At 42.0% G+C, this 16,316-nt stretch overlaps 1 protein-coding gene across 1 annotated transcript; it reads left to right on the forward strand.

Annotated features, from left to right (window-relative positions):
• The first annotated feature begins 823 nt into the window (after positions 1–823).
• Positions 824–4,806, forward strand: LOC120741554 (cystatin-B-like). Its single transcript, XM_040044530.1, has 3 exons — positions 824–974; positions 1,064–1,165; positions 3,162–4,806. The coding sequence occupies exons 1-3, from the start codon at positions 906–908 to the stop codon at positions 3,288–3,290; spliced, it is 300 nt and encodes a 99-aa protein (XP_039900464.1). The 5' UTR covers positions 824–905; the 3' UTR covers positions 3,291–4,806.
• Positions 4,807–16,316: the final 11,510 nt, after the last annotated feature.

Consider the following 16,316-nt stretch of genomic DNA (forward strand, 5'->3'; position numbering starts at 1 on the left):
GATCATGTGCAATTACAAGACAAAGAGTAATTTTACGAGCAAATGCAGTGATGTCATGTGAGTGAGCTTGTTTGATCTATGTGTGCACTGGTTTTGCTTTTCTGTGTTATTTGTGTCTCTTTGATGTCTGTCCTCATCTTTAGGTGGCCATTGCCCATTTTGTCTGTTTGTTTGTTTTTTTTAGCTTGTGTCCAGTTTTTCATCTCTCTGTTTTATTTTGCTGCTCAAGTCTCCTTTTAGTTTTTTTTATTTTTGCATCTAACATTAACAGCTCTAAATTTGAACTTTAAAAGAGTACTAATCAGGCAGAGGCCCTCTAAATTTTCATTGAAAGTATGTGACAAGAAGAGACCCCCAGTTTTAAAAAAAAAAGTAGGTAACTGGGTAAAATCTAATTCTACTGCCATAAACAACAAATAACAGCAATAAAATAATGTCTGAACCACAGAGAGCAGTCTCCACTCGGTACTCTGGGGAACTGTGGTTTACTGAGGTTTAGGTGTCAGATGTACGATAACTAGAAAGGAAGAGCTGAAAGCAGTTTTTTAGGCCGTGATTCATGTGTGACCCTCTCCAAACATTGCAGCTCACACCCTGTATTTTCACATCCTGGCAGACTCGAGAGCACGCAGGAAAAAGGGAAGGGCCTAAATATTTGTGTATGAATATTTAAGAGATACTTAAGAGATGTATCCTATAAACACAAAATGAGTCTCTCTCTCTCTCTCTCTCTCTCTCTCTCTCTCTCTCTCTCTCTCTCTCTCTCTCTCTCACTTTTTTACATGACCTTTTACAAATACCGCCCCTCTAATCGCCCCTGACTCACTGAACGCCCCATAAAAACAGGCTCTGTGTAGGTTTTTTCACTTTTCAGTTGTTTTCCACCACCAAAAAAACTTGTCAAAATGCTGATGTGCGGAGGGCTGACCGAGGAAAAGGAGGCTGATGAAGAAGTTCAGAAGATCTGTGATGCAGTGAGTAGAAAAGAGAGATTTTACACTCACAACTTTATGCACACACGGGGCCTGTGCTTCTTGTTGATGTTATTGTAATTTTTATTCAGATGAAACCTCACGCAGAGCAGAAAGCCGAGAGAAACTTCGAGGTTTTCATTGCACAGAGCTACAAAACACAGGTCGTAGCTGGGACCAACTACTTCATTAAGGTAATGTTCGTAATACAAGCAGTGAGCACAGTGGCAACACTACAATGCTCTTCAATATAATAAAATATCATCAATAAGAGTATTGATGGTCACTGGCGTGCACAGATAGAGACGAGGTGGTGCTGAAGCACTTGCCCTTTTGCCCTCAGTCCAAAAAAGTGCCCTTTTGAAAGACGTGATTTTTTTTTTTTTTTTTTTTTTTAAAGCTGCGCGATTTAAAAAGGTGTGAAAATAATGGCTTGATTTGTGCCCCTTCTTCAAAGACACCCGAACCCTGTCGCTTTTTCACTGTCACCGTGTCACGTGAACACGCTTGCAGTTCATTTGTTGTGAGGCGTGTAGCAGCGGCATGACATAGGACTACTTGGAGTAGGCATAGTAGGCTAACTATAGCGACTGGGAGCCACGGCGGACAACACGGCAGCTCTTTCCCTTCCCAACCAGTCAGGTAACCCATGAATCGAGTGAAATTATTCTGTTTGCCCTCTAAGACCAACCTGCAATTGTTTTGTTGTGAAGTAGCCTGTCAGAAACTGCACATGACAAACTTTGCCAGCTTGCCCCCTCCATCCATCCATATGGATAACCAAAAAAACGACACATTTAAAATGTAACCTAAACCATTTAGGCAACCCCACTCTCCATCAATTCCGACCTTTTTGCATACACTATTGAAAATATCACGTTATGCTATAGGCTACATGCCGTTAGGCAGAGGGCTCTTTTGAGCCCATTTTTCCTTACAAATTTTAGGATGATCTCACGGAAATCTGTGAATAAATACAAAGTTTTCAAACTGAAGTCAGTGACGGGAAGACATCACACTTTTTAGAGATGGAACTGCAGAAAAACCTAAAACCTTGACATGATTATGAATAATAGAATTATGGACGTTTCTCCGTTTTTGTGGATTAGCCTTTCCATAACTAACGTCAACTACTGTCCTACTTTGGTAAGATTGAAATTAATGTCTTTGACTGTCTTTAGTAGGTGTCTCCTGTGAGAAAGTTAGAACACCGTCCAACTGTCTAAAGATGCAGTCTTTAGCCTAACTGGTTGTTACTGACTCAGCGATGCTCGCAGACATTTACGCACTGTGTTGTGACCTGATTGTGACAGAACAGTGACGTTGTTATTGGTAGTTTGAAGGGTACGGTGTTGGGGGTGGTGCATGTTAAAAGTTTTGAGAAGCACTGGTTAGACATGTTAATTTTTTTTGGTGTAACATATTGGCAACATTAACACATTAATTTGCTAAAGGAAAAATAGGCAGTTCCCAATTGCCCGTGAAAACGACCATTCTGCCCTGTTCTTGTAATGACCACAGTCAGTCTTATTCGTTCTCATACATTTTGGTCTATTTATTTACTAATTTCAGCAAGCATAATGCCTAGGAAAGAGAGGCTGAGAAAGGAGAAAATAAAAGTCAAATTGCATTTAACCTGTGCGATTTTTTTATTATACAAAGAAAAGGTTTTCCACATATGCAAAAAGTGCCCTTTTCCCCCCTGGAGCACTTGCCCCCCAAAATGTCTGTGCACGCCACTGTTGATGGTAGATAATCTGATCTCTCAAGTGAAAAAGCAATGATCAGTGATTTTTTTTCATTCTGTAGTTATGTGGTTTTATATTTATATGGAGGTTCATACGAAAGTTTTTGACTTTCTAGCCTGAAGTGTTACTCATCACTGCTGCTTCCAGCCAAATTTTGCTGAAATGTATTTAAAATTTGAGAGAAACCTGTAAAACAAAATGAAAATCCGTGTGCACTTCATACTGTCTCAGCCATGAACAGAAATCAACAAATGTTCTGTTTGTGAACATTAGAGCCATCATGCACTCTCTATATATGAAGACATTGATTCTCCTTTTCCACATGTTAGCATGTTGTTTGGCTAGTGTGGCTTACATTAATTACCACAGCTGTGTTAAAATGATCAGCACTTCTATGTGCACATTAAGCATCTCCTTTAACTTTCCTTGTACTTCCTTGCAGGTCTATGTGGGAGATGAAGAATATGTTCACCTCCGTGTTTACGAGAAACTCCCATGTGATGGAGAAGAGCTCGAGCTGACCGATCTGCAGCACCCCAAGAGTCAATGTGACAGTATTGAGTACTTCTAATGGGAAGATGAACCAGCCAAAGCGTCAGTGCCTACAGCCTGTGCTCTCATTGTAATCCATTAATAACCTGCTGCTTCATGTGGGGGAAAGTTTTCCTTACTTACATATAATAACATACTGTAGATAATAGAAGGCAAATTACATCAGTTAAATACGAGGTGGGTAAATAAATGAAGCCGATAATTTTTCTGTTATTGTTTCTGATCTGTGAAATGCCTGCAGTTTCAGGAGCAGACTCTATTTCTTCATTTGTCACAATGAAGCCAAACGCATATCTCTTTCCTGATATGGACAATGTTTGCAGTAAAACTCAGCTGCAAGCGTGTCTCCAGGCTCTGAATTGATTCATGGATTTTAGCACACAATGTTATGTCTTTTCAAACTCACAAAATAATATTTACATTCTTTATATTCAGGTTTATATGGTTTGAATACTCCTTTCATGTTTTTTAAGACATGTTTCTGGAGTGTTTTACAAAAATTAAAGTTTCTCCAATCATGCACTTTTTACCCCTTCAGCTAAAAAATTTGCAGACCTGTCATATTGATTTGGTTCAGGTTTGATTGCTTATCAAACATATTTTACATTCTTGTAGCAATAACCATGTGAGACTGAACTGTAAGTACTTTCCCCCCCACATCCCATGTTCTTTAATGTTGGAGAGTTTATTGTAGCATCATTTGGAGAGTTATATTTCATTTAGCATGGTATCCTTTTCTGAAAGTGACCTAAAATAAAGCACAGTTCAGTCTGACCTGAGTCGAGAGTCCCTTATTGATTGAATTCAACTTTTTCGATTTTTAAGAGATGACAGAATTTCATTCCTCATCTCAAAACAATCAAAATTTATTATTTTTTCTCCTGTGCTGAAACATTTCTGCCCCGAAGGGAGTTGTCCAGTGCAGCACTGCCTCCATCCACAGGGCACAAAGGGAATATTTATTGTAAGAATGGTGCTGTCCATCCAGTGGAGCTCTGCAGGCTTTCAGTGGCTAAAAGTACACATGAAAGGTGGTCAATAGGTTGTCAGCAGTATTTTATTAGCAGACTTTACCATTAGTCAGTGTTTGTTTGATCTTGTGACTGACACTTCTCTTTGTTAATCATGTGCAATTTGATTTTTGTTGTTTGTTTTCTCTTTCAATTTACTGAGTGAGGCGTCGTACTTAATAAATCAATGGATATGGAGGATTAAGTAATTTATTAATTAATAATTTATTTAATTCTTATTTTCATGTGGGTGACTCTACTGGTCCTGCAAAGAGTCTATGTCGTACTTTATGTCATAAAGTACATGTTACTGATTATTACTTAAAGAAAATAAAGAAAGTGTTTATGGACTGAGTTACTTGTGAGATCCACTGTTGAACACCTTACTGAAGATCTTCAGTGTTCAGCAAGTACAAGTTTCCTCTGATTTGACTGCAGGTTCATGTGGGAGGATGCAGCTACCTTCATCTGAGGGTCTGTAAGAAGCTTCCATGTTATGGAGGAGAAGCTGTAGTTACTGGTGTGGAAGACCATCATGACAAAGATCCCATCCAACCTTTTTCTTTTTTCCTTTCCTTTCCTTTTCTTTTCTTTTCTTTTCTTTTCTTTTCTTTTTGCCTGTCCCGTTTTGGTTCTTTAGCCATCAGAATTATTGTCTGAAGGCCAAGACAGATGCCCAACAGATTTATGTTACCAAGTGGATCATCACGGCCTTGCCATATTGGTCTATTTGATTGACCTTCGTTATTACTATTTATTTATTTATTATATTTTATTTTATTTTCAGTTGTTACAGACGGGACAGGCATGACTTCAGGATAGGAAAGGGAGAAATAAAGAAAGAGAGCGAGGGAAAGAGGGACAGTGAGAAAGGGCACTTAAAAAAAATCACTTGGATCACCTGTTGAGAAAAGAAAAAAAGAGAGCAACAGAATAAACACAACACCGTCGCAATAATCTAGCTTAGTGTAGATAACAGTAAATACTAAATATTGAATGTTATGGTGCAGCACGCAAGACCGACAGCGCCAAGAAAGGTGTAATTTGTGTCTGTGAGCAGAAAGTTCACTTTGGTAGCACTGTGAAGTGTTACCAAAGTACAGAGACAAAGTAACTGAACCTTCAGATGTTTTTACTCTCACAACCATCAAACAAATCTACTCAATTATCATTTTTCCACGTGTGTTTTAATGTATGTCGGTCTTTTCATGTTCCATTTAAAACCTGATAACATTTAACTGTCAGTATTCTTAAAATGTCACTAGATGGCACTGTCATTTTATTTTTCACGTTTTGTTTGGGGATGTGTTAATGACAGACATTAAAATACTCTGGTCAACCAACCAGCAGTCTGCCTGCTGTGTCGTATGAAATGCGTGGAAGGAGAGGAACCGACTGTCTGTTACATATAGATTAAAAAACAAAGTTCTGACGTGACCTCAGGTCAGCCAGCCTGACGGTCAGAGAAACAGAAACGTGCTGGATTGTGGATCTCTGAGCTGCACATCAAAGATGCACATATGCACAGATCAAGTCTCAAAAGTGCCTCATATACACGTTGATGCGAAGCGCCGCCAGAGCAAACGTTTCCACTTCATTTGCAGAGGTGTTTTTATTTTGGATTGTGTATTTATTGTTTGCAGTGTATATATATTAGTTTGCAGCTCTTTGCACACATTAATAAAAGGTTCAACTAACTGGTCAAATAAAGTCTGTGCGGTTTAGTTGTTCCACTCATATTAAACCAAATGATGGTGTGGCGGCCTGTTCTAGTGTGAACTAAGAGAGGGTTTGAATGTAAGAGAGAGACAGAGGAGGGGGGGGAAGGAGACCTAAAATGTAACCCCCTGCACCTCGACTGAGGAGGTGAGTTACATTAGTGCTTCCTCTTTATTAAAAAGCGGTTCGAGTGAATTAGAAGTCTGTTGTTTGTTTGTTTGTTTTTTTTGGGGGGGGGGGATATCTACTCATTAGTCATGCGAGGCATCCATCTGAACTCTATCAAAATAAAGGTGTATTTTAACTCATTTTAATTTTTTCTAATATCAGGGATATAGGACTATACAAAGTAGCTTGTGACATTTGATGTGTCTTTCTTCACCTCATCACTTTTTTCTGTGTGTGTTTGTTTTTCCGCTGATGCCTTTCAAACAAAACTAGCCATGATATTTCCCCCCTCTGACAATTAATATCAGTTAACCCCGCCCCCTTTCAGATCTGTTCACCAAAAGAAAAGGAGAAAAAACCCGTCATTAACGCTGTACATTACTTGTCAGACCGGTTTCATTTTCATACTTTGTAAATATCTATGTTGTATGGAGCTTGAACTAAAATGTAAATATGTTTACTGTATTTGTAATAATTATAATCCATTCGCTGTATAGCATAGATGTGTCATGCAGATATCCTAATTCTCTGTATGGTAATCTTGCACCATTGAGCTGTTAGTGAATGAGACAACAATAAAAGTGCAAAACGTGCATTAGCAGATGAAGTGCTGCCTGCTTATTTCCTGCTTTGTGTGAGCTTCTGCTGTAGTTTATTATGTGCTTTTAATCCCAAGAAACCACCCTTTTACTGTGGCGCACGATAACATCGTCTGATGTTTGGTGTCATCTTCCTGTGATCTCCTGTGAACAGGTGGATTCACAGCAGTCGCTGAACACTGTAAAGACTCTAGAATAGTTATGGAGGAACAACATTTAAAGGACTAACACAGACAAAGAATTAATCATACAATGAAGTAATGTCATTTTTAAATGTTTATTTATAAACAGGATAAAACCATTCAAGTATGGAGTGACAAATAAAACAGCAACCTCTGATCTGCTAATTGGGAAACAGAGGATGTCAGTGTATCTTTTAGTGCTAGTTGTCCAAATTGAGTGAGATGACTTTACATTTGAATAGATTTGATTACAAGTTATATTTGGCTTTAATTGAATGCAGTTCAATTTGATTTAAATCAAGCCAATTCACAACAACATTTTTCTCAATATGCTAAAATTCCCACCGAGACTAGAAAAGATTATTCTAAAACTGGTAAAAATACAATTCTCTTCATGCACAAAATCCCACCCAGTCCCACAACCCAGGATGAATATTCCTTGTGTGTTCTTGAGCTGGACAGAAATTCCTCTTGCTGAGCGGGCTCCACGCCAGCCTCGTGCCAGGCAGACGAGGAGCCTCCTGTCCCAGTCTCGTCCGTCCACTGGGCCCATCACATCCCAGCCCAGTTCGCATTCTGCATTGGAGTCCATCGCTCGATACCACCGTGGCTCCCCTCACGCCATCACCTGTAAGTTAAAACAAATAGGAGCCAGAACCATCATCTTGGAAGCTGCCCTGGCTTAAAGCCATGGTGACCCTCTCCCAACACGGCTGCACCCAGTGAACAACAGTGAGATGCTACTCACAAATGCAGGCAGTGGTATACAGTACATCTGCCCTGATGTCAATCACACACGTTGTCTCCTACTGCTGCCGTTCCTGCTGTCGGGACTGGGTGACCACATCACGCTGACGGGTCTCCAGGTGAGGCGTCGCACCCCGACGATCACACAGCGGCTCCCTCGTTTCCACCCTGGCCTTCATGCGTTCCTCTTCCAATCTAGGGCCTCTCTCCTTCCAGTGCTCAGCTTGCTTCCTTTTAATAAGGCCTTTAAACAGCTGAAAGGACACCACTGGGCACACCCATGCCTCAGCAGGTGATCACTATCAGCTCATTTGTCCCATGCCCAGCCAATCCACAGTGGATTAAAACAATGTAAAAATAAAAGACTAAAAACATGTGATACAAACAGAGTAAAATCGTGCAAATAAAAACAACGCTCACAAATAAACACTAAACTCAGATTAAAACCAAAATAAACGATAAACACAGATTTCTAATTGTGTGAAACTTAAATACATCACCAAATGAAATTTTTATATTAAAAGTTCAAGTTCCCCTCCCGCAGGCCCACCACCCGCAGGAGGCGCCATAGGGGTCGGGTGCATTGTGAGCCGGGTGGCGGCCAGGAGCGGAGGCCCTGGCGGACCGACCCCCGGCTGCCAAGACTGGCAATAGGGACATGGAATGTCACCTCTCTGGTGGGGAAGGAGCCTGAGTTGGTGCGTGAGGTTGAGAGGTACCGGCTAGATATAGTTGGGCTCACCTCTACGCATTGTCTGGGCTCTGGAACCAGTCTCCTGGAGAGGGGCTGGACTCTGTCTCAGTCTGGAGTTGCCCCTGGTGAGAGGCGGCGGGCTGGGGTGGGTATTCTTATATCCCCTCGGCTTGCTGCCGGTACGTTGGGGTTTTTCCCGGTGGACGAGAGGGTTTGCTCCCTGCGCCTTAGGGTCGGGGAACGGGTCCTGACTGTCATCTGCGCTTATGCGCCGGGTGGCAGTTCGGAGTACCCAGCCTTCTTAGAGTCCCTGGGGGGGGTGCTGGAAGGTGCTCCACCTGGAGACTCTGTTGTCCTGCTGGGAGACTTCAATGCTCACGTGGGTAACGACAGCGAGACCTGGAGGGGCGTGATTGGGAGGAACGGCCTCCCTGATCTGAACCCGAGCGGTGCTTTGTTATTGGACTTCTGTGCTAATCACAGTTTGGCCATAACGAACACCCTGTTCGAACATAAGAGTGTTCATAAGTGCACGTGGCACCAGGATGCTCTAGGCCGTAGGTCGATGATCGATTTTGTAATCGTATCACCAGACCTGCGACCATATGTTCTGGACACTCGGGTAAAGAGAGGGGCTGAGCTGTCAACTGATCACCACCTGGTGGTGAGTTGGATCAGGTGGCGGGGGAGGACGCTGGACAGACCTGGTGCACCTAAACGCGTAGTGAGGGTGTGCTGGGAACGTCTAGCAGAGGCCCCAGTCCGCGAGATCTTCAACGCACACCTCCGGCAGAGCTTCAACAGCATTCCGAGGGAGACTGGGGACATTGAGTCCGAATGGACCATGTTCAGCGTCTCCATTGCCGAAGCTGCTGCATTGAGCTGCGGCCGCAAGGTGGTTGGTGCCTGCCGTGGTGGTAATCCCCGAACCAAATGGTGGACACCAGAGGTGAAGGGAGCCACCAGGCTGAAGAAGGAGGCCTATCGGGCTTGGTTAGCCTGTGGGACTCCGGAGGCAGCCGACAGGTATCGACAGGCCAAGCGGAATGCGGCTCGGGCAGTGGCTGAAGCAAAAACTCGGGTGTGGGAGGAGTTCGGAGAGGCCATGGAAAAAGACTTTCGGACTGCCTCGAAGAGATTCTGGCAAACCGTCAGGCGTCTCAGGAGGGGAAAGCGGTGCTCTACCTGCGCTGTGTATAGTGCTGGCGGAGCGCTGTTGATGTCGACTGAGAAAATTGTCGGGCGGTGGAAGGAATACTTCGAGGACCTCCTTAATCCCACTGACACGTCTTCCGAGGAGGAAGCAGAGTCTGGGGACGAGGGGTATGACCCGCCAATTTCCGGGGGCGAGGTCACTGAGGCAGTTAAACAACTCCTTGGTGGCAGAGCCCCTGGTGTTGATGAGGTCCGCCCCGAGTTCCTGAAGGCGCTGGACGTTGTAGGGCTGTCTTGGTTGACACGTCTCTGCAATGTTGCGTGGAGATCAGGGGCAGTGCCTGTGGACTGGCAGACCGGGGTGGTGGTCCCCATCTTTAAGAAGGGGGACCGGAGGGTGTGTTCCAACTACAGGGGGATCACACTCCTCAGCCTCCCTGGGAAAGTCTATGCCAGGGTGCTGGAGAGGAGAGTTCGTCCGCTAGTCGAACCTCGGATACAGGAGGAACAATGCGGTTTTCGTCCTGGTCGCGGAACACTGGACCAGCTCTTTATCCTCTCCAGGATACTTGAGGGTGCATGGGAGTTTGCCCAACCAGTCTACATGTGTTTTGTGGACCTGGAGAAGGCATTCGACCGTGTCCCTCGGGGTGTCCTGTGGGAGGTGTTGCGGGAGTATGGGGTGTCTGGCCCATTGCTACGGGCCATTCAATCCCTATACAACCGTTGCAAGAGCTTGGTTCGCATTGCCGGCAATAAGTCGGACTCGTTCCCGGTGGGTGATGGGCTCCGCCAGGGCTGCCCTTTGTCTCCGGTTCTGTTCATAATTTTTATGGACAGGATTTCTAGGCGCAGCCAAGTGGCGGAGGGCTTTCGCTTTGGTGGCCTCAGAATCTCATCTCTGATTTTTGCGGATGATGTGGTTCTGTTGGCTTCATCGGGTGAGGGCCTCCAGCTCGCACTGGAGCGGTTCGCAGCCGAGTGTGACGCAGCGGGAATGAGGATCAGCACCTCCAAATCTGAGGCCATGGTTCTCAGCCGGAAAAGGGTGGAGTGCCCACTCCGGGTCGGGGATGAGTTCCTGCCCCAAGTGGAGGAGTTCAAGTATCTCGGGGTCTTGTTCGCGAGTGATGGGAGAAGGGAGCCGGAGATCGACAGACGGATTGGGGCTGCGGCTGCAGTAATGCGGACGCTGCACCGGTCAGTCGTGGTGAAGAGGGAGCTGAGTGTAAAAGCGAAGCTCTCAATTTACCGGTCGATCTACGTCCCTACCCTCACCTATGGCCACGAGCTGTGGGTAGTGACCGAAAGAACGAGATCGCGGATACAAGCGGCGGAAATGAGCTTCCTCCGAAGGGTGGCTGGCCTCTCCCTTAGAGATGGGGTGAGAAGTTCGGCCATCCGGGAGGGGCTCAGAGTAGAGCAGCTGCTGCTCCACATCAAAAGGAGCCAGCTGAGGTGGTTCGGGCATCTGGCAAGGATGCCCCCTGGGCGCCTCCTGGGCGAGGTGTTCCAGGCATGTCCCACCGGGAGGAGGCCCCGGGGCAGACCCAGGACACGCTGGAGAGATTATATCTCTCGGCTGGCCTGGGAACGCCTTGGTATTCCCCCGGACAAGCTGGAGGAGGTGGCTGGGGAGAGGGAGGTCTGGACCTCTTTGCTTAGGCTGCTACCCCCGCGACCCGACCTCGGATAAGCGGATGAAGATGGATGGATGGATGGAAGTTCAAGTTCCAACATAAATTCATTTAATTTTGCTTAGCAAAGTACTTTTCAACTCTAATAATTAGTAAGAGTATATTTCTTATCATCTATTGGTCATCTCACCTGATGAACTTCAATTAAGATTATAACACAGGAGTGATTGTCTCTAAAAGTGGGCTCCTGCATGCTTGCAGACATTTTTCCATCACAACTTATGGATGATGAAGGATTTGATTAAAGCTGTGAAAACATTACTGATAACCTTCATGTGATATTACATTAAAGCCAATTTTTTTTATTAAAATCAGGGACTTTTCTAACTGACCTCCAACCTTTGAGCAATTTTTTATTTTCTTTAAAGTCTGTCTTTAAATACAAATGAAGTTCAACTTTAGCAAGGCTGATGGTAAACAAGTCCACTTTATTGCGTGCTCATTGACTTTCTCCTATCAGAGCTGTTTAACAAGCCCACTTGATACATGCTGATTAATCTATCACGCGTATCAGTGGCTCATGGTTGCTTAAAGCCTATGTCTGAACTTGAGCACAGAGCCAGAGCATCATTCAATCCTTGAATCCCATCATTCAAGGATGACAAACTCCACTTTCTCTGCATCAAGACAGCTCATAACTTTTTAACAGTCTCTCCTGATGGTCTCATATCATCTGCTCTAATCAATAACCATACACTATCATTACAATGTAGACCACAGCTCAAAAGTCTGAGGTGAGTTAGAAATGTCTTGTTTTCTGAATAGACTCGAATTTGGTTTCAGATTGAATCACAGCAATTAATCAAAAGCGTAAATAATCATATAAATGCTTAATATTAACACTGATCACAAATCATGAATGAACTTTTTAACAGTGTCTCTCTGTCCTTATAATTTTATGTATTCTTCTGTAATAGATAACTATACGCTATCATTGCAATCTACACACTACAGCTCAAAATTTTGAAGTCAATTTTCACCTGGTTTATAACCATGTGATCAGTTCACACATCAGTGTCCAAAAGACGCTCATTTTTTAGCTGTGTCTATCATCAAAAATTGAGTTGATTGCAAACTCTCCCTAACAAGTTCACTTTATTGCGCGCTCATCAATCTCCTCTACAGCTCAAAAGTTTGAAGTCAGTTAGAAACGTCTTTTTTTCTTAAAAAAACAAGATTCTTTTTATATTTTGTAAATTAGTTGTGAATGCAAATAAATATTATTGCTTAAAACTTGCATCGATCACCAATTATGATTGATGTTTGATAAAATATTACCTGGTGTATGGATTACAACAATAATAGCGAGTGTGTAGATTATATTACCTATCCTCAGTTTATCACATTAAATCTCAGCCTACTGGTGACCCAGCATTTTTCAAAATACAGCCGCGCTAACCAACATCATTTTTTTCAAGTAAAATAAAAATCAATTTTATTTATTACCTTTTTAAACACCTGATTTTTCTTTCTAATGTCATTAAAACAAGTTTGCACATTTGTATAACAACAGTTGGACGTCCAGATCTTTTAAGCTTTCAGTTTTATTCTCAGTGTGACACATAGATTTGTTTCCGTCTCTTTCAATAAGAAAGTCAAATCTTCAAACCCTAAAGCAATCTTTGTTTCTTTCAATCATTCCAATATTTTTCATCTCCTGTTAATTGCAGTTAACCAGGGCTCAGCTACTCTGGTCTACAGTGATTTTGGGGGTGTGGATACCTAATTTTTTCACAGGTGCAGAGCCTTTTTCTACAAAATTATGAACAAACTGCATTTTTTAAAATCACCATTAACATTAATGTAGACTGACAAGTAACTCAACATGTGACACAGTGATCAGCAGAGAAGAAAGAAAATAACCCATTTCAAAATTTCTAGTTCAGATCAAAATTATTGTTCTGATTAAGGAAACAGTAAATTTGGCCACGTTATTGTTCTGATCCTCCAGTTTTCCCTTTCCAATGTGAATAAATAAAATTCAACTTTTGTTGTTATTTTTTTAAATAAAAGCAGATGCACACCCAAATATTTCTTACAGTAAGAATCCTCCAACAACCTTTCAAAAGAAACATTTTTTGTCTTTCCTCAATTTTGAGACCAACTGAACCCACAAACCTGAAGCTGCAGACCCCAAACTAACCAAATGTAATGTTTCCTTAATCAGCACAGTAATTTTTACCTCTTTGTGTGTTAGGTTTACTCACAGTTTTGATGCTTGCTTCTTTGACTTGATCCACGATTAGCTCTGCACCATCGCTCTGCTGTTTTCTCTCTCCTCATGCTTCTCCTTCATGCGTCCTGTCCTCAGATATAATCCAACCTGCCTCCTTGTTTCCTCCTTGACTTGTATTCGCAAAATTTCCAGTTAAATTAAGAGAAATCCATAAAAAGTTTTCCTGCTTCAAAAGCTCTTCTAGTTGCCTGTCTTCTTGTCCTCTTTTAAATGTGCATTTTTCTACATTTGTATTTATTTGACTTCATATTGCCATGATAACATAGCACAGAGCATCATGGTAGATTAAGGCAGGTGGTTCTGTCCTCTGCAGAAATGCTGGTGTTCCATAGTGATGTAAAAGTATGTTAATAATCTTTAAACAGACACTCACTGATCCTGTAAGAGCAGGAATTTAACTACAAACCCTCACAGTCCCCATCAGTATCATTCATTCTGCTCTGCAGCAATGGTCACAGTGGCTGCTTTAAGTACGTTTGCCCCATAGAAATCTACTGATGTTCAGTGAGTCCCTTTGACACATATTTAGACCTTCATAATTTTCAGGGTGCATGAGTGTTATATCTCCATCTCATCCTAAACATTACACCAACATGTAAAAGACAATTAATTTTAATTTAAACTTGCTTTATTCTGAATAAATGTGTGAGATGGCCCTCAGGCCTCTAAATCCACGTCCAGGTTTGGGTGACTACTTGGATTAGGGGGGTATTATTTAGAGCAATGTTTGTCACTTTGGTTAATTGCTCAACTCAGGCCGTTTTTGTTCAGTCTTTTTCTAACTGAACTTTCACATTTAACATGCTAACTGAAGCCTGTAGAGTCTGAGATGTAGCTCTTTTGTTTTCTGTATTGTACAGTCTGACTTAGGGGTGAATTTGCTGGGATTGGTGACTGTGTTGCATGTTTTGAATAATCTTCTTCAGAATAGACTTTTGGTGTAAGCTGATAGTGAATGAAAAATACTATAAAAAGCTGCTGTGGTTTTAATTTTCCAAGAGAGGTAATGCACATAATGCAGAGACGAGCGCACGGGGGATATCCAAATTCTAGGAAGGCAGCCTGCTGCTGTACACAGGCGGATTCTTCTCAGTCATAGTTCTTAACAACTTGAGTGTTTTCTCAAACCACACAGAGAGTGCTGTTTCCATTGTGGGAAGTCTACTCATTCGTGTAGGCAGCTCTTCAAATTCCTGAACATCCTCAGTCTTCAACACACTACAAGCATTTCATCTCTCTTGACTCCAGGTTCATGTTGGTGGACCCAGTTACCTTCATCTGGACCCCATTCAAGCCCCTCCATTTAACGGAGAAGAGATTAAGCTGATTAAAGTGGAGGAAAACCACACCAAAGATGATCCAATCAACACTTTCTGATCTGATCACACTTCAGCTGCTCAATGCGACCAAACAGCTGTTCATGGGGGAAAAAAATAAGTACTATTCTGTTAACATCAAATAATTCAATGCAATAACATATAAACAGTGTATTACTTTAAATCCACAATTATTGAGTGCAATAAGCACTGAACAGTTGAATGAACAATTTTTTAAATGACAAATAAAGCATCGTAAAATATTTTGTTGATTGTTGATTCCTTGAGTCATGAAGTCGTATTTCTCATAGACAATGTGAATTCATGGTTTTATTGACATGAAGTAAATGTCATTGGTGGGAGAAAAAGTTGATATTTAATTAAACCTGAAAAGTGCAGAAAAACTCTTGGTGGATTTTACATCAAAAACATTGATTCTTCAAAGTTTATATTTTCATATTAGGTCATGAATAATCTGAAAAAGAGAAGACGCCCATACCTCTCATTACAGAAGCATAAACATGACACGGAGAAAAAATATAATGGGACAAAATAATCACAGCAGCAGGTGACTGTGCTGGATCGCACTGAAAAAAGCTGAACCAACAAATCGAACTGTATGTAGAGATGTATGTAGACAATACTGACAGCAGCAACATGACACAGACAAAAACAGCACATGTAGCATATTTTTATTTATGGTGCAATGTTGCAGAGTGCAAAGATGCTGAAAAGAAATATGCAAAAAAGAAGTAGTTACTATATAGAGAGTATATACATGAGGATTACAGTGCCCTGTAGCGCTCTGTTGGACTGCTTTGATGTCAGTGTCTATATTGGATGATTGGACGCTGCTGAGTAAGGATGAGCAGGGATAATGGAGATGGGCTCCTCCTGAAGTCTGCTGTCATCTGTAGTGTTTTGAACATATTCTGCTCTAGTTATCAAATTGTCCTGGATGCATTTATTGATTCAGTTTCTTTATACACTCGTAAACAATTTCCACCTGCTTACACACGTGATATAAAATACATGGAAGCATTGCTGTTTGCAGAGTTTTCCATGCACTGTTTTATCTGAGAGAACAAATAATAAGGGTGTTGTTTCCAATGTTTCACTGGAAAGTTTCATCACACTCTTTTGTTCTTTGGAAGTGTGAAAGTACTGCTCTCCCACAACTTCCTTACACATGGAAATTCACCATAAATGACTTCAGTTGTTCTGCAGTTACAGGACTTGAATACATCTGCGAGACAGAGTGTGAGAGCATGTAAAGGAGGGTAACAATAATTTACTGCAAGTTTGATTTTGATTGATTATATTCTTGTTTGTGGAATGACAATCCCAGTACCTTCAGTAAATGTTTATGACTTCTCTGCAAGCCTTTTAACATACAGCACAATGTTTTTATTTTTAACTGGCTGTGTTCATCATCTGTGTGGTTTGGTCAAAGAAATTTGAGAATTTATGTTCATAAAAGTAAGAAAAGTTTCAAGAAATATCTGCATCAGCCTAAAAATGT

The sequence above is a fragment of the Simochromis diagramma genome, unplaced genomic scaffold (genome assembly GCF_900408965.1).
Source record: "Simochromis diagramma unplaced genomic scaffold, fSimDia1.1 OVJJ01000602.1, whole genome shotgun sequence".
NCBI classification, from domain to species: Eukaryota; Metazoa; Chordata; class Actinopteri; order Cichliformes; family Cichlidae; genus Simochromis; species Simochromis diagramma.